The 20,948-nt window shown below is 42.0% G+C and overlaps 1 protein-coding gene and 1 long non-coding RNA gene across 3 annotated transcripts in view; one reads left to right on the top strand and one right to left on the bottom strand.

The window, feature by feature from the left end:
• Window positions 1-13,091, bottom strand: part of GRHL2 (grainyhead like transcription factor 2) — a 155,065-nt gene extending 141,974 nt beyond the window's left edge. For both annotated transcript variants that reach the window (XM_025871495.2, XM_073893053.1), the window contains exon 1: window positions 12,667-13,091. In XM_025871495.2, coding sequence (XP_025727280.1) covers window positions 12,667-12,686 — 20 coding nt within the window. In that variant the 5' untranslated portion in view covers window positions 12,687-13,091. The remainder of the gene's footprint in view (window positions 1-12,666) is intronic.
• LOC141372821 (uncharacterized) overlaps window positions 12,687-20,948 on the top strand; it is a 68,992-nt gene continuing 60,730 nt past the window's right edge. The window contains exons 1-2 of the long non-coding RNA XR_012378280.1: window positions 12,687-12,808; window positions 17,738-17,912. This is a non-coding gene — a long non-coding RNA (uncharacterized lncRNA). The remainder of the gene's footprint in view (window positions 12,809-17,737; window positions 17,913-20,948) is intronic.

Below are 20,948 nucleotides of genomic sequence, written 5' to 3'. Positions count from 1 at the left end.
ATGACCTAAATAAAAATAGAAGATGACTGATTTCCTCTTTAAGTGTTATGTAGCATATTAAGAGACTAGTAAAATGCTAATAATACAGCATTAAATGGAAAACCCAGAATGGCATGAATGATGTAAAAAAAAGGGATCATAATTTGTATACTTTTTTATAACCACATTCATATGCAAGCATTTATTAGAAACTGTAAGAAAATATATAGTGTTAGGGGGATCCTGGAATTATGAGTCATTTTTCTTCTATCTACCTTTCTCTAGTTTCCAGTTTTTCCTCAGGACCATTTATTATGTTCATAATCAGAAAAAAGTCTCCCCAAGAGATGGTGCTTTAAAAAAACACACATGCAAATGCAAAAGTGCCTCATAAAATAATTACAATGAAAGTCAGCCTGGTAGATGGTCTTGGAAGTAGTTTAGTGGGTCATTCAGAAATGGTGCAAAACAGTGATTTATAAAATAGTCCATCGTATGTTCAGTACAATAAAAATCTCAGAATCATAACATTTTCAATTTCCTCCATATTCCAGGAATATTTGGTACAACAGTAACAACAAAAAAATCTGGTTAGTCCTGAAGCTCTGAATAGAGTGTTCGATTTTGTTCACCTAGCCAAGCATGGATATGCTGCAGTAGAAAAACTCGCAACTTGTAATTAAATGTATCCCAGGTACCTACCACACAAGTATTTCATTGTTTAGGAAGGATCAGGAAGACAAAAAAAAAAAAAAAAAAAAAAAAAGCACATGGTTCTTTTAAATGAGGAAAGAGAAAAACAATCCCTACCCCAGTTTATTTCAATTTCAGGATACTAGAAGCGATCAAATGAATTGTGTCCCAAAATGTGTGGGCAAATTCCTGTGGGCAAATTCAAAAAGCAAACTTGTGGATTTTGTGTGGTTGAATAGAATACAAACCACACCTTTTAGGTTGTTCACTAAAACTGAAAATAAATACAGGATAAAAAGACAAGCCCTTCGTTCATCCCCCGACAAGTCCTGTAAGAATATGTGCCTTTATTTAGACGTTGAACATTGAAAGAAAATAATGATTTTTGAAAATTTAAGACAGTATATGAGATCTTATGAATTTCTGCACAATAAGAAGAAACGCGGGGGGTGGGGGTGGGGAACCAGGCAGGCATGAAAGAGAAAGGGGCAATTGCAAATTTCACTTTTGAATCCACAACAAAAAAGTATACCTACAATGAGTTTCTGCGTCACAAACTCTTGTGTTGATTCCCACAGCCAAACATTGTTTTGGTTTGCTCCTATTTGCAAAGTTCATTTCCATTCTCCCCGCTCCGTGTTCCCCCCCGCCCCCCGACATAACTTCAGTGATTCTGTAAGGCCATTTTCTCTCTCAAGTTCCTGTCGTGTACTTTTTGTTCCCCTGTTGTGGATGCTTCTTGGATATGTTGATAAGCAAATAATTTCACATTTTCTACAAAGACTCCATTAAAGAGCCTGCAGGAAATCCAGTGATGCAATCTCATACAGCTTAACTAACAGACTCCAGCGTGCATCTGGCATGATCTATGTACCAGCTTGTAGAAGCAGGTAGATGAGTCACACACTCAGCCCTCCAGCGAAAATGCAAGTCTACGTTATGGAAAAAATAAACTCTTGTTAAAAAAAATAATAGAAACTCAAACTTGCCTACAACTACTTTTTATTCTTAAAGGATGTCGTATTCTGCCCTCTCCCTATTACTCCTAGAGATTAAATACAACTAGACTCACTACCGAGTCTCTCCCAAGAACACTCAGGTGGAGTCTTACCTCCTCTACAGAGAATTTTCTTCCAAGGGAAACTACGTACGTGGCGCATACGGCCTACTGAGTAGGAGTTTCTCTCCTCCTTAGCCATTCCCCCACTTCAAATTATATGAGGCTTGGAAACTCCTACACCCATTTGTGCTATTTTGAAAAATAGCTGGAATCTGATAATTGGGCAAATCCCAAAATACAGGGTTGTTGAGACATAAACCCAACCAATCTACAGGTGAGTGAGGCAAAGTGCAGAAGACACGTGGGGCCCACCAGCAGTGAAGTGCAAGGAGGCATATGCCTGGATCAGGAGAGAGGCAGGACTTCTGTGGGGGATCAGATCAACTCTACCTGGAACAAGCAAGCAGGCAGACTCTTCCATTTTATTTAGAGTACCTATGTGTTATTTTTAAATGTTTCCATGGCAGAATGACTATTTTAAAGCATAACCTTTAAATTTTTCTCTTTTATTACAAAAGCAGTACAAGCTCACTAAAGCAAACTAGAAAAACATGGAAAGGCACAAATCAGAAGTACCTATAATTTCTCTACACAGAGAGCAAACCACTGTTAACCTACTGTGAGATTATTATTATATATATAATATATATATAGTAGTAGTAGTAGTATTTAGGTTTTATTTTTTATGCCTATAAACATCCCGTAAAATACATCATGAACATTCTCTCCTGCCATTAAATATTTTTCCATAATATAATTTATAATGCTTCCAGAGTATCCTACCATCTTACTGAGCACAATTTACTAAACCAATCCTTTATAGCTGGGCATTTAAGGGTTTTCTGATGTTTCACTTTCAAAAATAATGCTACAGTTAATATCCTTGATTATTTCCTTAAGACAAATCCCTACAACTGAAATTCAGGTGTGTTGTCAACAAGTAGGCCCATTTCAGCCGGTTTTACCAAAGTGCCTTCCAGAAAGTTTGTAATAATTTATAATCCTCCTAGAAATGTATTTTCCCCAAACCCAGCTTTTTATAGCTTTTGTGAATTATCTACTCATGTTCTTTGACCATATTTCTATTGAGGTATCTGCCCTTTATTAAAATGCTTTCAAAAATATGTAAGATACACATATTTTTCAAAGTAGACACCAAGATTCCAAAGCAGCTAAAAATCGTGGTCTGCAGAGGAAGTATAAATGTACATAAAGGGTCATGTAACCTATAAAAGTCCTCCAACATGAAAACCTTCCAAAAGCTACAATCCATTATCCATTTTGTCCTGGTACCAATACTGACCTCAGAGAAAACTGACTTCAGAGGCCTTAAATTCTATACATAAAAAACACAGTAAGATACCAGACAAGGAGATCTTCTTCCGCACCTAAATGAATGGTCATTAAGTGCCTGATGTGAGATAATATATTACCTTGTAATTGAAGTGAAACCACAGATACTATTCTTACCCTTGTATTATTTAATACCTTCTCTGAACATTTACTAAACTACTGGCTTGGTAATATCGTCTGGAAATGGGTGTCCCTGAATTATGTTCTATTAGGAGGAAACGGAGTAGGGAAGTGGAGGAGAGGGGGAGAAGAAAAAGAAAGAAGAAGGAGGGAGGAGGAGCAAGAGGAAGGGGGGTTGGAGAAGCAGTTATCCCATTTGCTTAAGGTTCTCAGCTTTCTAAATTTTACTCCATGTTCCATCCATTCCGATATTGCCTCACTCTCACCCCGCAAACCTGCCCAGAAGAACCCACTTCCTAGGCCGTCTCTCTGGAAAGAGTTCTCAGTGTACCTGCCAGCCCTTTTTTATCTGATTTTCTTGTACTCTTATCTACCAGCCCAGTGAAGCTGTGCAGGGGTCCTCTAGGTAAACCAGATTTTCCTTCCTAGCTGCCCTTCTGAATTCCATGCAGCCCTCTGAATTCCTCCCACCTGCCATAAGTCTTGTTTCTTGGTCATCTTAGACCACCTTTTATTTTGGTAAAGGGATGAGAGTGGCATGTCAGGGGCGGGGAGCAGGTCCCACTGTACCCAGTACTCTCCTATCTTGCTAACATCCATCACTGTTTCTGTGAGCCGCCACCAGTCCAGATCCCCTCGAGGGAGATGAGACTCACAGAATGCTGCAGCAGGTGATTAACCTCAGAGATCATTTATTTCAACTTCATTTTACAGATGAAAAATAATGAAAAAAAATTGTCTGATCTTATGTTAATTATCTTACTGGCAATTCAGGAAAGAGGCAAAAGCTACCTTTGTTCCTTGCTTATTTGAAAAGTTAGATTCAAGAAGTACAGAAAGCAGTTATTTTATGGGGCTCACTGAACTGAGAACTAAAAACAATGATCTGGGGTAAGTGTGGGAAGGAAAGTCCATTTCAGCTCACACTAATACCATCAGAATCTTAAACAGGTGTTTCATATATTCATGTTTCTATTTTAAGAAGTAAATAAGCAATGCCTCCCCCGTTCCCACTCTCCTTTCCCAAAAAAAGACAGCATATCTTTTTCAAATTATCAAAATGTCAGGTTTTCAACCCATACTTACAACTTCAACATGCAACACAGAATAAAGAATGCATGGCACTTTTCTCTTTAAACCAAACTTTCAGCTCCAAATCCAATGTTTGGTTACTCGCATGCCCTGTGAGATTTCTACGGCTCATCTTAGTTCTAGGATTCTAGGCTTCAAGGTAAAGTCACTATCAATTCCCCAGGAGGGCAGATAACCACATGCCATCCCACACTAGACCTCAGTCAGGAAGAGACAGACTCTCCCTCTACTAAGAAAAGTGCTGGCAACGCAACAGTGGCCAAAGCACAGTTTCTTTCTGCTCTTTCTCTTCCTCTCTTTTCTCCATTCAGAGACCTTAAAAAACAAGATTGTGGCCCGCATGGGGCGGGGGGGGGGGGGGGGTGAGCCATACTTGTACATCCAGCGTTCAGATGAAAGGCAGGCGCCAAAGTAAAAAGAAGCAGCAAGCAAATCTTGCTTTCTTTTTCTGCTCTGGAGGGTGTCTGCATTCACACTTGTAAAGGAAGCATTTCCTTGGGAGTGAATGTGAAGTCAGATCACTTTAAAAGTGCTCCCCACAAAGTTCATTGCCATGTTCATTACAAAGTAAAATAAGGCTCTTCATCCGCTGCAGGCAGCAATTGCTTTCCACTGAATGCCCATTCAAATGCATGAACAATCTCCATAACCGGACTTATTGTTGAAATGTACATTGAAATCCCCTGAAATGTACCAGCTTTTCTAGTATTCTCCAAAGAACTCTAAAAAGGTGTATTTGTATGGTAAATAGCAGTTCAAAATGTGCCGTTTTTAGAAATAATGTTACTGGAATCCTGGTAGTCACCAAAACACAAGTTAAACACTTTTAAATCCTCTTCCCACTAAAAATGAGTGGGGGTGGGGTGGGAGTTGGGAGGTAGATCCTCAAAGAGGTACTTTCTTATTTCTATCCCATTTAATCCATTATAGTCCAGTCCTTTTTACCATTTACCATTAAAAGACTTACAGAATAAAATGTAATTTCCTAGTATTGAATAGATGGATGGATGGATGGATGGATGGATGGATGGATGGATGGATGGTTGGTTGGATGGATGGGTGGATGGATTTGAACCAAGGAGCTGGGACTTCTCTAAAGGACAGAAATACACAGGGCAGGTGGAGAGAAAGGTGAATTTGAAATTTGGGGGCCTTCCCAAGACCTGTGAAGCTGTCTGAGGGACTCCCAGGTACATGTTGTTGTTACTAAGCAACCACTAGTCCTCCTGGGCCAAAGCAAAAATTCCTATTCAACCTGTTGCTGCTCGCTAAGGAATTTTTCCTGGACAAATTTGCCAAACCAATCACTACTCAATTTCAGCTTACACTTAGCTGTTGTAATTGAGCAGCAATCCCTGAATACCTTTGGAAAAGGAAGAGAAGGTCCACACCCTGATATGAGGCCAGGCATCATGAGTGAGGACTCTAACTTAGGATAAGGCTTTTCTTATACTAAGAATAACTCAAAAGTAAAAATTTTCAAAGGTTAAACTCAGTTAACTTCAATTAGATAAGGTAACATCATCTCTGCCATCTTAATTCTTGGCTCAGGTAGCAACGATGGGGTGCTGATGCTCAATGTAAATGCTAAGAGAATGCAGCAAAGTTCACTGACTAAAGTAACATCGAAAATCAGATTCACATTTATCTCAATGCATAAAAGCTGTGCATGTGTCAATTTCCACCAAGTAATATGAGAGGAAAAAAAAATCAAGAAAGTGGAATCAGGAGACAGACCAAGGAAGAAAGGAAGGAGGGAGGGGGAAAATGTTTAGCTCAGACTAGGGAGGAAGAGGGAAAATATTCTTTATCCCAATCATTCACTTTTTAACCAGAAATGTGTACCTAGTTATATCCAAGTCACAAAGAGAAACCGAAGCACTTGCTTGAATTACATAAACTTAAAAAAAAAAAAAAAAACAGATTGAAAAACCTAACATCAAAATAATAATCTTGTTTAAGTTATCTATAGATTTTAAACAAATACCTCTTGTGTTATTGGGTATTGTTGTTTAAATGTGCCTATGTATGTTTGACTTACCTGAACACTTGTTTAAATTCTCCTTTTGACTTTGCAGAGTCTAATAGAAATTGCTAGATATAGCTCCTCATCAACTGCTCCAGCACTAACTCTTAATCCTCCTTAAATCAGATGGCACTGGGCCCATTTGGGTGTCCTGATCCTGGCAGTCAGTTTAAAAGAGGACCTAATCACAGGACAACAGAAGGTCTAGTACCACCTTATCAGGGTAATACTTAAAGCTACCATTAGCCCTAGAAACGAAACTACAACCATCATCCCATTAAATCATTTCACCAGGGACCAACATCAGATTGGAACTTGTTATCTTTAACTTTGTGCTACAAAATAGATTCCAAATTCAGTGAAATGACTGTCCCTAGAAAAATGAACACCGGTTTTAGGTTCTAATATGAAACTATAGAAGGTCAAAGCTGACCTTCTAACTCTAACCTAGGTCCCTAGTGAGTGGGCTCCAGCCTAAAATCTGAGCTTGACCCTTAACTACAGGTCTGGCAGAGGCCCACATGGGTGACATCACTCCAAATCAGGTCTTTAGCAGCTCTGGAAATATATGACCTGTCAAAAGGACCCCATTCTTCCAGAAGGGGCAGTTCAGCAAAACAATGAAAGCAAACAAAATTGACAGGAGGCCAAAGAGTTCTAAAGCCAAGTTAAAATTATATCAGAAGCTGCTTAAATAGGATAGCACAAAGAATGTAAAATAAAGCCCCCAGGTTTCATTTCACTGACACGCTGGATAAACACCTGAGAAGTCAGTATATAAACTGAATTTATTATGTAAAGTCACATCAAGTACTCACTTAAAGCATGATTTCACTAACTAACCCTATCATAAAATGTACATTAAAATGTAGCTGGGACAATTTTTAAATTCAGATGCCGTAGCCCCTCTGATTTCACAGGTCTGGGGTGAGACCCAGGAATCTGTAGTTTAACCAAATGCCTCAGGTGGTATTTTTGTAATCAAATGAGTTTGGGAAGCAATGATTTAAAGGATTTCTGGGAGGGGTGCCTGCGTGGCTCAGTCTTAAGTGTTCTGCCTTCGGTTCAGGTCAGGATCCCAGGGTCCTGGGATCGCCCCGCACTGGGGCTCCCTGCTTTGCAGGAAGCCTGCGTCTCCCTCCCCCACTCCCCCTGCTTGTGTTCCCTCTCTCGCTGTGTCTCTCTCTGTCAAATAAATAAATAAAAATCTTTTTAAAAATTTTTTAAAAAAGTATTTCTTGGAGATTTCTATTAAGCACAACATACATAAACACAGCAGTATATTTATTAGGCACATAAGTAATTCAGCTTTTTTTAAAGTCAATCCAAATTTTCATCTTGTTGTCTAGCATTTTCTTATTTTTCAGGTAGGTTAACTTTGCCTGTATGTTACTTTGCTTCATTGAAGATACCAAGCTAACCAAAGCATACTGTGGTGTCTCACTTCCAAACACAGTGGATAAGTCTGCGTTTTGTGAAGGACACAAGTTTGCAGAAACCGACAGAGGGCAAGAGGAAGAAGGCAGGAAAGGCAAGCTTTATTTTGCAGGAGGCTAACATCAAAGGGCTGAGATAGTGGCTAAAGAGTGGTAGGTTTCATTAAAGCAGAGCGACAGAGCAAACACCACCTGTACTTGGTCCCTCTTCTTCAGTTCTAATTCCCAGCAGTCTTCTAGGATGTGTGTACTTATTCATGTCTAAATTAAGGAGCGTGCAGAATTTAATCCATTGTAGGGAAAAGAACACGAGACCTTAACCATTAAACTGGTGATACTTCAGGAAAGAGGTAAGACTGATGCTATTAGCTTATTATTTACTTACCTCTCCATCGCCAGGATCATTTATAAGTATGATTTTGTCTGTTTTTGAATATACAAATATCTGGACTATTAAGGAGAGAATAGATTTCATTAGTTTACTTAATTACATCCCTGCTTTACAGGCTCCTTTCTGAATATGCCAAGCACTCTCCCACCTCAGGGCCTTTGCACTTGCTCTTCCATCAGCCTGTAGTCTTGTCCCAGGTATCTTCAGTACTTGATCTCTCACTTCTTTCAGGTCTCTGCTCAAAGGTCATCTCATTAGAGAGGCCATCCCTGACCATCTTATATAAAATAGCTCCCATTATTCTTAATCTCTTTAGCCTGCTTTTCTTTCCTTCATATCACTTATCACCCTCTAATTTGTTATGTATTCCTTCTTGATTGATTTACTGTCTGTTTTTCTTTTTCTTTTTTTTTTTTAAAGATTTTATTTATTTGACAGAGAGATAGAGCGAGCACAAGTAGGCAGAGTGGCTGGCAGAGGCAGAGGGAGAAGCAGACTCCCTGCTGAGCAGGGAGCCCGATGTGGGACTCGATCCCAGGACCCTGGGATCATGACCTGAGCCGAAGGCAGACGTCTAACCGACTGAGCCACCCAGGCGCCCTACTGTCTGTTTTTCTTTTCCCCCTACTAGAATGTAAGCATCGTGAGGGCAAGGACTCTGTTCTATTCACTAGTGAATTTTTTTTTTTAAGAAATTGTTGTTTTAAGCCACTAAATTGTTTTTTTTTAAGATTTTATTTATTTATTTGAGAGAGAGGGAGTGAGAGAGAGAGAGAGAGAGCACGAGCAAAGTGAGGGGCAGAGGGAGAAGGAAACTCCCTGCTAAGTGGGGAGCCCAACGCGGGACTGGATCGCAGGACCCTGGGATCATGACCTGAGCCAAAGGCAGAGGCTTAACCAACTGAGCCACCCAGGCACCCCTCACTACTGAATTTCAATGCCAGGATCAATGCCTGGTATACAGTGGCACTCAAGATTTATTTGTTGAATAAGTGAATAGATATTTTTAGTGGTTTGAGGAAGATATGATTACTTCTTAATATTTGTGATTTTAAAATATATTTTATATAGCCAAATGGAAACAAACATGCATGTATAGAACTAAAGGAATTAAAATGTTTTATCCCATTACTTGAAAGTTTATACCATTCGAAATAGCTATAACTTGGAGCATTTTCTGTTTTCTTTCTAGAATAATGGCCAGACTCCTTAAAACACGTAAGATGACTAGAAGAAATTGTCTATGCAAAAGTGGGGTAAATAGGGAGGAGGACTGTGGTATCAGGATCTGATGAATACATTATTGTATTTACTTTGTGACTTTTAGGCACTTACCAGGTATTGGCTTAATTAAAATTATGTCTGTTCATGTCTCGCCTTCCACGAGAGTGTGAGCCCCTTGAGGACCTGAGCCCCTTGTGGCTCACCTTATACATCTTTTTACTTTCTCATAATGCCTATCTGAATGTGTTGCAAATAGTTCATAATCAAAAAACATTTGTGTAATGAAAAATACTTGTGGGGATCAAATAAAATTATATTCATATATGTAATATTATATTCTCCCTGAATATATTTTATATATTTTGGCAGTAAAAAAAAAAAGTTTCTAAATCTCTCACTGCCTTGCTAGAATACACAAGCTTGTTGACCAACATCATAAATCTTCAATAAAATTTAAGGCGGAACAGAGAATCTTCAAATATGTATAAAGACAGGCTGTCCTGAAAATACTTTGCTTTAATTAGAGATAGCATCAACATTACAGAACATAAAAAGCAGAAAGTTTCAACCTGAAAAGTCCATAACCATAAAAAAGATGATGCTACTTCAGTCCAGGCTTGCTACCTGGAATTATCGTCCTATGCTAGCCAAAAGATTATGTACACTTTGATGGGTTTATGGAAAAATACCTGTGTGTATTCTTTTAGGTTACTTCTCGAAAACAGATAGGCCCTCTAGGTGGATTTACCATGAAGCTGATAAAGCTCAAGCTTCAGGACGCTTTGCTTGCTGTGGCAGGAAGCCCCCGTAACTTGCTCTCCTGCTCTTTTTCTAAACCCCACACCCCCACCCCACCTAACACCCACAGTTGCATAAGCTTCAGGCGGGTGAAACCCGGACCCACCCTCCGGTCCTCCATTAGAGTATTAACATTAAGAAAACAAAACTAGAATTCCCCAAAATAATCCAAATATCATTTATTAATTTCAAGCATTTCTTAATAGTCCAGGCAGAGAGAGGCAAGTGGGGTCCAACAGTCTTTTATGGGGTATTCTTACTGGCATTACTTTTCCCAGGATACAAAATTAAGTCTTGGAAAGCATGACTAGATAAAAGCTACTTTCATTAAATGTAAGTATATGGAATCCCAAATAGTTATTACCCATAAAAATTAAGTAATGCATCGTGGTAAAGCCAGATTGTTAACGCAGAACTTACTTTCAATACTAAATAAAGAGTCTGTTGGCGCTGGGTATAACAGGTTAAAATAAAAATCGACCCATTTTCATTCAGAATTCATTTGAGTCACGCTGGATTACAAAACTAAACCGTGCAACCAAATGTTAATCGTGCGATTTAATTAAAGAATTGCAAGAAGTTTTATCCGATATTCACTAGGTTTGCAACCATTTTTGACACGAAGATCAAAACAATCCAAAAAAATCCTGCTGTCACCTCCGGCTTTTGGCTACTTAAGTTTTCAAGCTCGAGTAGTGATTTCTACAAGGCTACAGAGAATGTGGGGTGATGGTAGGGGTATCCTCCTACAATCACACACCTTCTTTTCCCTACTTCTACCCTTTTCCAGCGTTTTTAACACCAGTTCTTCCCCCTCCGGTGTGTATCAAGCAGTTAGCTTTTCGTTGGTGGGTAAAACTGTACTCATATCTGGTAGTGGTTTTGGGGGGTTTGTTGTTGTTGGGGTAGAAGTATGACAGCCTGTGTTGTTGGATACGCCTACTCTACCAGCGGCTTAACTTTGAAGATGGTCCACCCCTCCACCCCTCCACCCCTCCACCCCTGGATAGGTCCTCGGGGCATTCCCGTTGCCCGCTCAGGGTCGGTCAATTTGGGACCGGTCCCGGGCCACTTAGGAGAGGCACCGCCGGCCTCCAGGCGCCCGGTCCTTGCCCTGGCGGAGTCACCCTCAGGAAGGTCTCCTTGAGGTGGCCACAACACCATAGTAAAGTTACCAAGAAAAGCAAAAATGTGGCCCATACGCACTTCCAAGAGGACTCGGCCAGTTCCCAGCCCGGAACGCGCCCGAGAGGGGGAAGGGAGTGTCGCCACTTAATCCCGAGAAAGGCCGCGGGACCCACCTCCGGCTCCCTCCCGCTCCCGCCCTCGGCCCCACCTCCCCCTGCTAGCACAAAGCCGTCGCCACGGCGGGGGCCAGGCCTGCAGGAGGCCGCCGGGACGCGACTGGACCGGGGCCCGGAGACCGGCGGCTCGGGCCGCGCAGGCCGCCGATCCCGGGCGAGTCCAGAGTTCCCGTCCCGGACGGAAAGGACGTGCTTGCCCGCACTGCCTTCGAGGCGCGGGAAGCCGGACGCTGCCGCCCGGGCCCTCCGCTTTGGCATCCCAGTCACCCGAGAAGGCCCGGCGCGACCCACGCTGCCCCGCCAGCCACGCCCGAGGTGGCGGCCGCCGGCGGGGAGCGCCTGGGCCGGCCGGTCCGCGGGGGGCCGAGGGCTCGCAGGCGCGTGCACACGTCGTCCGGACGTGGGTGAATCGATAAGTGGCAGGGGCCCTTTCGCGCCCCACGGAGGTGCAAACTCGGGGCCTCAAATCAATTCCCCCCATTTCCGTAGGGCCCTGTGCTCCCGCACCTGAGGAGGGCGAACAAACAATGCGGGGGAGGGGGACGGGGAGCGGAGGATGGGGGCGGGGGTGCGACCCCCGCGACCCCGGCCTCCCGGCCTCTCGCCTCGCCTCCCGACAGGGGCGCACACGCGGGCGCGCACACACGCACTCTCCTGCCCCAGTACGGGAAGATGGCCGTTTCTGCTCCAGTATAAAGGCTCTTTGTTGCGCTCACACAAAAGCAGCCAAGACCCGCTCTTCTCGCAGGCCCTTTGCACAAATCGAAGGAACTCAGATGAGTTTCCAAATAGCCTTAGAAGCCTGAAGCGGTGGGAGCAACTAAAGAGAGGGAGAATAACAGGCCTCCCGCCCTCATCTACCAAAACCTCTGTCAATATACAAGTCCTCGCCCTGGGAGACGGGAGCTGAGCTCATTCGCAAGGGAGGAAGGAAAGAGGAAAACCTACTTTTACTATCAAGGCCCAAAGGGGGTATTAAACATTCACATTCTTGTAGGGTTTCTCCCCTTAACCAGGGTAGAAACATAAATCTGGAAAAGTCCGGATACACCAAAAAGAAAAAGAAAAAAGAAAGAAAAAAAAATACCAACAATAGCAACTTAAAAAAAAACAAAAACAAAAACATAACAAACCAGTTGCCATCAGCCCAAAGCGGTAGTAGCAGCAGCCGGCGCGTGTGATCCACTTACTTGTCCGACTCTTGTGACATGTTTGATCCAATGAACTCGCTCCCCTTTTCCTGGAGCCTCAGCCTCTGGTGAAACTGGACTTTCAAGTCTGTGCAGGTGAAGGTGTGTGAGAGCGCCCGAGATGGCAGAACAAGAGCTACAGGTAATTCTGCTTTTCCGTCCCCCCTCACCACTCTCGCTCGCTCGCCCGCTCGCGCCCTCACCTAGCCGGAAAGGTGGGATAAGGGGGGGCCCCTCACATGGGGCCCGAGCTCGGAGGCGGCCGGGCGGCGCGGAGTCCTCCGGGATCGTGGCAATGGGCAGCCACAGAGCAGAAAGTGGCGGACTTGGGCGGCCACAGGTAACTTTCTCGCAAGGAGCTGAATTCTTTCACTAAAGGATACAAGCCCGAGGGACGAGCTGCACGGTGATTGGCTGCGAAGCTCCCTCAGGTGAGCTGCCATTGGCAGAGGCGCGCTCAGGTAAGGCCCTTCTCCAAGTGCAGGTAACTCACTCCGTGGTTTACCTGAGTGGAGCGGCGGCACGCTTGCAGCTGTGCAGCTGCCTGTGGGAGCTGAGGGTCAGGGCTAGGAGTAGACTTCACGCCACGCTTTCGTTCTTCCTGGAGGCCGGGGGGGGGGGGGGGGGGGGGCAGGAAAAAAAAGCAACACTTGGAACCACTAGGGATTGTGGGTCAAACGGAAGGCCTATGGAGAGCTGAACTCAGGTACCCCAAGCCAACCGGAATCAAATGCGCAGCATGACCGCAAGGCTTTGAATACCCACTTTAGGAGGACTTTTGACGTTGTCAGAAGAGTGAGGGACTGAAGTTTATTTTGTGCTCAGAGGGGGGAAAAACACAAAGATTGCCGAGTCTGTTGTGTAATTGCATTTTTAACATTCTTATCCAGAACAAACACTTTTCGTGTCCTCATGTGTAAGAGGTATCAGGTAGATTACAGATTTTCACAGAGATGAGCATCCTTTCATGAGCTGGGCAGATGGACAGTGGGGTGGTTTTGATGGGGTGAGAAGATTTGGGGTGAATAGACGCTAAGATGGCCCAGGCCTGTCTCTTCTATCTCAACTCTAGCCTGGGATTCCAGAGCTGCAAACAACCACTGAATCAATCCCTTCTGCAAACCTGTTGTCATTTGACGTTTCCAGGCAGGCATCAACATTTACATTGTAATTCAATAGAAGCAGCTACTACAAAGGTGCTTTATCCTTCCAGCTTAATATGGTTGCTATGGAAACAATTCAGGATGAAACTGACTTATTTGTGCTTCTGGGTCTCCTGGTTGGGAACCACACAAATTACCAAAGGTTTAATATAACCATTTGTTCCTCAAGAATATTGGTGAAAGTTCTGACAGGAATGTAGTCCATACATATGAATCGTAGAAATAAGGAGGGCGTGGGACTTATACCATATTTTATTTCAAGTTAATACTACATTGCCAGAGATGATACCCAACTTCTATTTTAATCTTTATGGATCAGATATTTCCTGAAAATTACATTATGAGACAAGGTTTGGTTGTTCCGTGTTTTATGCTCCCCAAGTGAATTTAAAAATTTTATTAACTTTTTAAGCACAGTATAAGCACACACTTTTTTAAAGATAATATATTTTAAGACAATACAATACCCACCTTTTCTCTACCTTCTTAATCTCCTTTCTAGAGGCATCCACATTCCACTTTTAGCCATCTCTTCTGTCATTGACCTCCCCATTTCTTCTTCTTCTTCTTCTTCTTCTTCTTCTTCTTCTTCTTCTTCTTCTCCTCCTCCATATAAAGATTTTATTTTTAAGTAATCTTTACACCCATGGTGGGGCTTGAACTTACAACCCAGAGTTGAAGACTTCAGACTGAGCCAGCCAGGTGCACCGACCTTCCCATTTCTAAATAATTTATACTGCTATCTTTTGATTTATCAATTTAATTGTTATGCTTCGACCACCTGTTGCCTTTAGATAAGGATTTAGCTCTTTTCAGACCTCATACAGTTTTCCCTTCCACCATTCTTCCAACATAGCTATTTTCCAGTTTAGAGGTAGTAAGTAGCTGGTGACTGCAAATACCAGTGACAACAAAGCCAACTAGTGTACTGTGGTTGTTTTCTTTCTTATAAAACCTTTCAATCTGTTTACTTAGTTTGTTATGCACCCATCCTGATATTCTTTCTACAACATATCTACTAAATGACTACCAAATTTATTTTCCAAGTGATCAAATAATTCCATCCTCCCCCTCCTGCCTGGAACATCCCTCCAAAAGTCCACTGTCCTCCTGTTCCAAAGGAGATGAATTTCTTTCAGGACCTGCTGCCCAGTTGTCATCCTGGAACATTCCTTCATCTCCAGAGCAAAAACCCCATTGCTTTGTCCTGTGCCTTCTTCCTTGGTTTACTGCTTCGTTTTTCATGGCACATGTTCCAGTAACAACCCAAGAAAGGGTACAGAAGGCAAAACTTGAAATGGCTTTATTCAACCCTTACTTTTGATGGAAAGTTTGACCAAGGGTAGGATTCTAAGTTGAAATTTTTCATTCAAAAGTAGATAAAAATTGCTCTTTTATCTTCTAATATCCAGTGTTTCTATTGAGAATTCCAATGCCATCCTGATTCCCATTTCTTTGTGAACTGGAGTTTTTCTTTATAGAAACTTGCAGAATGTCCCTTTATTTCTAATATTCTGAAATGTCATAATTATGCTCCTTAGTTCTCTAGTATTCTAAAATTTCACCATGTTGAAGGCTTCCATCAAAGGTCTGCAAACCTTTGACTCTCCATTCATACTTAAGAATGAGGTCATAAAACCCCACCAGAAACTTTATGTATAAGAGTGGGAAGGAGTGGGCTTGCTGTATGGTGATCAGGTGGAGGCTCTTCTTTCCATAGCTGCTTCTTTTCTTTTGGGCTCTTCAGTTTCTCAAGAGAAATATCTGCAGTTTCTTGCCTGAGGTGACATTCACCTGGCTGCTGATATTCTGGAAGCAGTTCAGGGAAAGGGGTCCAGGTGAGTCATTGCTTACTATGCAATTTTTCATGTTCTTTTCTTTTCTGTAGGTACCTTATCCCTGCCTTTCTTTGTGCCTGGCATACAAGTCTCTCTGCTGTTTCTCCAGCTCGAGGTAATCACCTGGCTGCAAGAAAGGGGACAGGGGACCTGAAGATCTGACAACTCTAAATGCTCACATTCACTCAGGCCCCTGCCTCTCACCTCTTCTCAACTTCTGGGATCTTGGGACCACTCATTAGCATCTCCCTCTGATGATCTCTGGACTAGGGGCACTCTGAAGCTTGGTAGCATATCAGACTCTTTCTGTATTCACTTCTAGGATGACATTAGAGTGTAGTTTTTTGCTGTTGTGTTAAACCAGTTTCTACTGTTCCATCCACCCCATCTTGCAGACTTGTGTTGAAATACATGTTTTGTGGATGATCCCTCCTTCGTGCCCTTGGTTCCTGTGGATTCATCTTTTATGTTCCTTTACTGTCCTTTTTAGGAAACAATGAAGATAAACGAGTGTGAGTCAATCTGTCATCTTTAGTTTGCAGCCGTTTAAAAAATTATCCAGGGACGCCTGGGTAGCTCAGGTCAGGTCCTGGGATCGAGCCCCACATCGGGCTCCCCGCTCAGCGGGAAGCCTGCTCCCCCCCCACCACCGCCTGCAGTTCCCCCTGTTTGTGCTCTCTCTCTGACAAATAAATAAAATCTTAAACAAAAAAAACTTTGTAAAAAAAAATGATCCAAAAGCTTTTATCAAATTTGTCAGTCCCAAATTTGTTGGTGTAAACAAAACCAGCATTTATGGCCAAATCTTTCTTTTTATTGGTCAGTGATGGTCAAGATTCCTTTCTTCTTCAACATTATTCCATTCTCAACCTAGTGATTGTTTATATAATGGTTGACCACTGTCTTTAATTGGAGCAATTAGCATATCAAAAAAATGAGCCTGGAATTTGCCACAGTATTCATCATGGACTTAAAAGTTTCCGCACAGTTTAAGGTTTGATGGTCATTTAGGTGGCAGCAACAAAGTAAATTTTCAGATAAAAAGCTAGTCATAAAAGAGTATTGTTTTTAAACTAAATTATTTCATTTCTAAGATTAAAGTTGTAGTTGAATTCACAGGCAAAAAAACCAGAATTGTTTATTTTTATTATCATTTTAGTAGTAATCTTTAGCATCTATTATGTTGGCTAATTACATTTTCCTAAAGTAAAAAGTTTAGTATTGGGTACTAAATTGTTGTTTTATTATAGTGAATCTTTTATTTTTTTTATTTTTAAAAGATTTTGTTTATTTATTTGAAAGAGTAACAGCACAAGCAAGGGGAGGGACGGGGGGGGGGGGGGGGGGTAGGGAGAGGGCAAGGCAAGGGACAAGGAGACTCACCACTCAGCAGGGAGCCCGTTGCAGCTGGATCCCAAGATCCTAAGATCATGACCTAAGCCAAAGTCAGACGCTTAACTGACTGAGCCATGCAGGCGCCCCTATGGTGAATCTTCTATAGTGAGACTTTGGGAGGAGGCCACTTCTGCAGCATCTGGGCAGAAATCTCAACTTTTAAAGGGTTACAGTTCGAGTGAAACAAGTCTGGCTGCTGCTTGTTTGCCCACCACATGTTATCACACACAGGGCCACTACAGCATGACTGTCACAGAATCCACGGCAGAGCCATACTGTTTTGCATTATAAAAACACTAACTTGTTTGATTGGCTCTTATCCCCAAGAAGAAACCTTGGGAAGAATGAAATGTACCTGGATTTCTGAATTTGAAAGCAACAGAGAAATTTATAACTTAACCAACTGAGCATTAAGAGCAGTTTCCTTATAGTTTGGGGCCGCTTGTGTTTCTCATAGTTGCACTGATAGGTGTATTTGCATGGACATTTACTGATTCCATGAAGGCTCTTGAACTAGTGATATGGAATTCAGGTCTCAGTCAGCTGAGGTTTGCTTATTTCCTTCAGGATAGCAAATGTTTCTGTTTCTTGGGCTGGCCATTAATAATAATTCTTGTGGTCCTGTTAAAACGGGGTGCATTGAACACTTGTGTTTATCTCTACTTCTTCCTGCAGTCCCACCGATAGAAGAATAAGAGAGGAGATGAGAAGCTTAAAGATGACAACAAAATCCAGGGAGTGGAAAGTGACTAAAGGAGGAAGAAGAGACTTAGCTGAGCTGAGAAAGATAAACCTCAGCATCTGTAGGCTCTGAGGATCAAGCCTGGTTTGCCTACAGAACCTCATAAAGGTAGAGTGATCAAGTTTCCAGTAATCATTGACGGTGGAAGTGGTAGGGCTGAAACCAGAGTGATTGATTCAAAATCTGGATACAAAGCTGTTAGGTCCCCAGGTCCCCAGCCCCAGAAGCATAATGAAGCTTCCATCTGTATTGGCTTGCTAGGGCTGCCATAACAAAGTACCACAGACTGTGTGGTTTAAACAACAAAAATTTATTTTCTCATAGTTTTGGAGGCTAGAAGTCCAAGATTCAAGGCTTTGGCAGGGTTGCTCTCATCCTAAAACATCTTTCCTTGGCTTGTGGGTGGCCATCTTGTGGCTGTGTCCTCAAATAGTTTTTTCACTGTGAATGCACATCTGTGTCCTCAATCTCCTTTTCTTTTCTTTTCTTTTTTTTAAGATTTTATTTTTGAGTAATCTCTACACCCAGTGTCGGGCTGGAACTCTCAACCCCAAGATCAAGAGTCACATGCTCCACCAACTGAGCCAGCCAGGCACCCCCTAATCTGTTCTTATAAGGACATTAGTCATATTGGAATAGGACCCAAGCCATATGACTTCATTTTATCTTAATTGCCTCTTTAAAAGTCCTATGTCCCAATACGGTCACATTCTGAGGTACTGGAGGTTACAACTTCAACATATGAATTTAGGAGAGACATAGCTCATCCCCAAACCCCATCCCTTCTCCATACTGACAGGAGACAGAAGTGGCAGGTGGAACCAGGCAGATTTTAGGCTAGGGTACACCAACCATCAAGAGTGTGGCATTGAGGGACACCTGGGTGGCTCAGTCAGGAGAGCATGCAACTCTCAAACTCAGGGTTGTCCATTTGAGCCCCATATTGGGTGTAGAGATTACTTAAAATCTTTTAAAAATATATAATGTTGTGGGATGCCTAGGTGGCTCAGACAGTTGAGCGGCTGCCTTCGGCTCAGGTCATGATCCCAGGGTCCTGGGATCAAGTCCCACATTGGGCTCCTTGCTCAGTGGAGAGCCTGCTTCTCCCTCTCCCTGATGCTCCCTCTGCTTGTGCTCTCTCGCTCTCTCTCTCTCTGACAAATAAATAAATAAAATCTTAAAAAAAAAAAAAAAAAGAGTGAGGCACTGGACCTAACAAGGAGAATAAGTAAAAGGCCATATGCTCATCAGGGAGACACCATCTCCTAGCTCGCTCCACCCAGCTTAGTGAACCTGGAGCCAAACATATACCACCACCACCCATGCCTTCCCCCATCAGTCAGCAAGTTCCATCCTCACACAGGGAACTCCTAATAAGCTTTTTATGCCATACTCTTAAATACAAATACGAGGCCAGGGATCACCACACATTTGAGAGAAGCCTCCAAAAATGAAGTATAAAGACCAGTGCAAAAATGTAATTAAGAGAGTGATTTTGAGGTAAACAACACAGGGATGGAATAAAGATTTATAATTAATATATCAGAAGATATTGCAGTCATGAAACAAGAACAGCGTACTATTAAAGAACAATAAAACAATCATCAGAGAACCAAAATGAGTTTGTGGACATTAAAATATAAAAGCTGAAATAGAATCTTTTATCGTATACTTGGAAATAGAATCTAAGAAACCTCCTAGAAAGTAGAATAAAAAGTCAGCAAAATAGGCAGTAAGAGAGAAAAGATAAGAAAATTGAAGGATCAGTCCGTCAGGAAGGCCTAATATGTGACTAACGGGTGTTTCAGAAAGAAAGAATGGAAAAAATGTTGGAAAGAAAACTTTTAGAGGAAAGATAAAATACTGTTTTTGAGAACTCAAGCATTAGGAGTCTTCTGATTGATCTGATCCTGTAGTGCTCAGGACAGTGGATTCTAAATGACGTAAATGGAAGCAATTATGATTAAATTTCTGGGCTGACCTTTCCAGAGAGTAAAAATGAAATGAGCAGAGAAACTACTCAAACACAAAGGCTCAAGGATCAGAATATATTAGTTCTCTCAACAATACTGCCCCTTGAAGATATTAAAAGCCATACCTTTGAGCACTGAATTCTATGCCTAGGCAAGTTATCAATGAAGTATAAAAGTAGAATAAAATTCTGTTCCAGGAATGCAGAGTCTCAAAGTGCCTCTCCTGCACTCTTTCTCAGAAAGATTTTGGACAGTGTGCTCCATTAGAAATTAGAGAACAAGGCAGACCCAAGAAAGAGGTGGTCTTTAAGACTCAGAAAACAGGGGAGCCAACAGAAGAGGCAGTTTGAGGGAGGTCAGAATGGTGGCCTTGTCACAGGCTCAGAGAGCAGTGAAACTCTCTTTCAACAGAGGTCTCTGGGTGGGGGTAGAGGTGGAATCCAACGATTACGTTTAACATTGTGGAAAATTATATTGAGAAATTCTCTGAGGGTGTGGAAAGTCTTAGCAATAGGTACAGAGAAAACTAAGTACATAGTTAGCATTCAGTAGCTCCAGGGGGAAAGAAATTATACAAGAGTGGAAAGACTATCATACTAATCTTAGTACCTACTTGGTTTGATAGCAGATGATATTCATATGATCGTAATAATGGGATTACTGAAAGATAATTTACCAAAACTGGTGATAAAACTCAATTGGGAAGGGGGAAGGAGGAAGATAGTGGTGTCATGCGGGGGAGGAGGAAGTGGAAGGTTGTGACGGAGAGTGATGTCATCATCTACTATAATAGAAAGTCAATAGTTGTTGCCTAAATCTCATAAATCAAAAACTAGCGACATAAATATTGAGTCAGGCATGCTTTGAGCTGCTAGTCACATCAAGGCTGATTAGCAGTGGTTTAGAAAAATGAAATTTCATTTTCTTCAGTTTAAAAAGAAAGATCTGAAAGTTATCAGCTGCTTGCTTCAGTTCTGGTGCTCAGTTTCAGCATCTCTGAGATTCTCTTGGCCTTTTCTGTGGACACAGATGATCCCTTCAACTTTAGCCATTATGTCTATGTTTAAAGCAGTAATGAATTAATGATGTAATTAATTAATTAATTGATTGATGAGTAATTAATTAATGAATTAAGAAGGGGAAAGAGATGGTGTAAGCCTCAGTGATGCCA

The sequence above is a fragment of the Callorhinus ursinus genome, unplaced genomic scaffold (genome assembly GCF_003265705.2).
Source record: "Callorhinus ursinus isolate GAN/ISIS: 27379988/994484 unplaced genomic scaffold, GSC_fseal_2.0 scaffold5, whole genome shotgun sequence".
Taxonomy (NCBI): Eukaryota; Metazoa; Chordata; class Mammalia; order Carnivora; family Otariidae; genus Callorhinus; species Callorhinus ursinus.
Note: the sequence above shows the minus strand (reverse complement) of the source record. Positions and strands in the feature narration are given on the sequence as shown.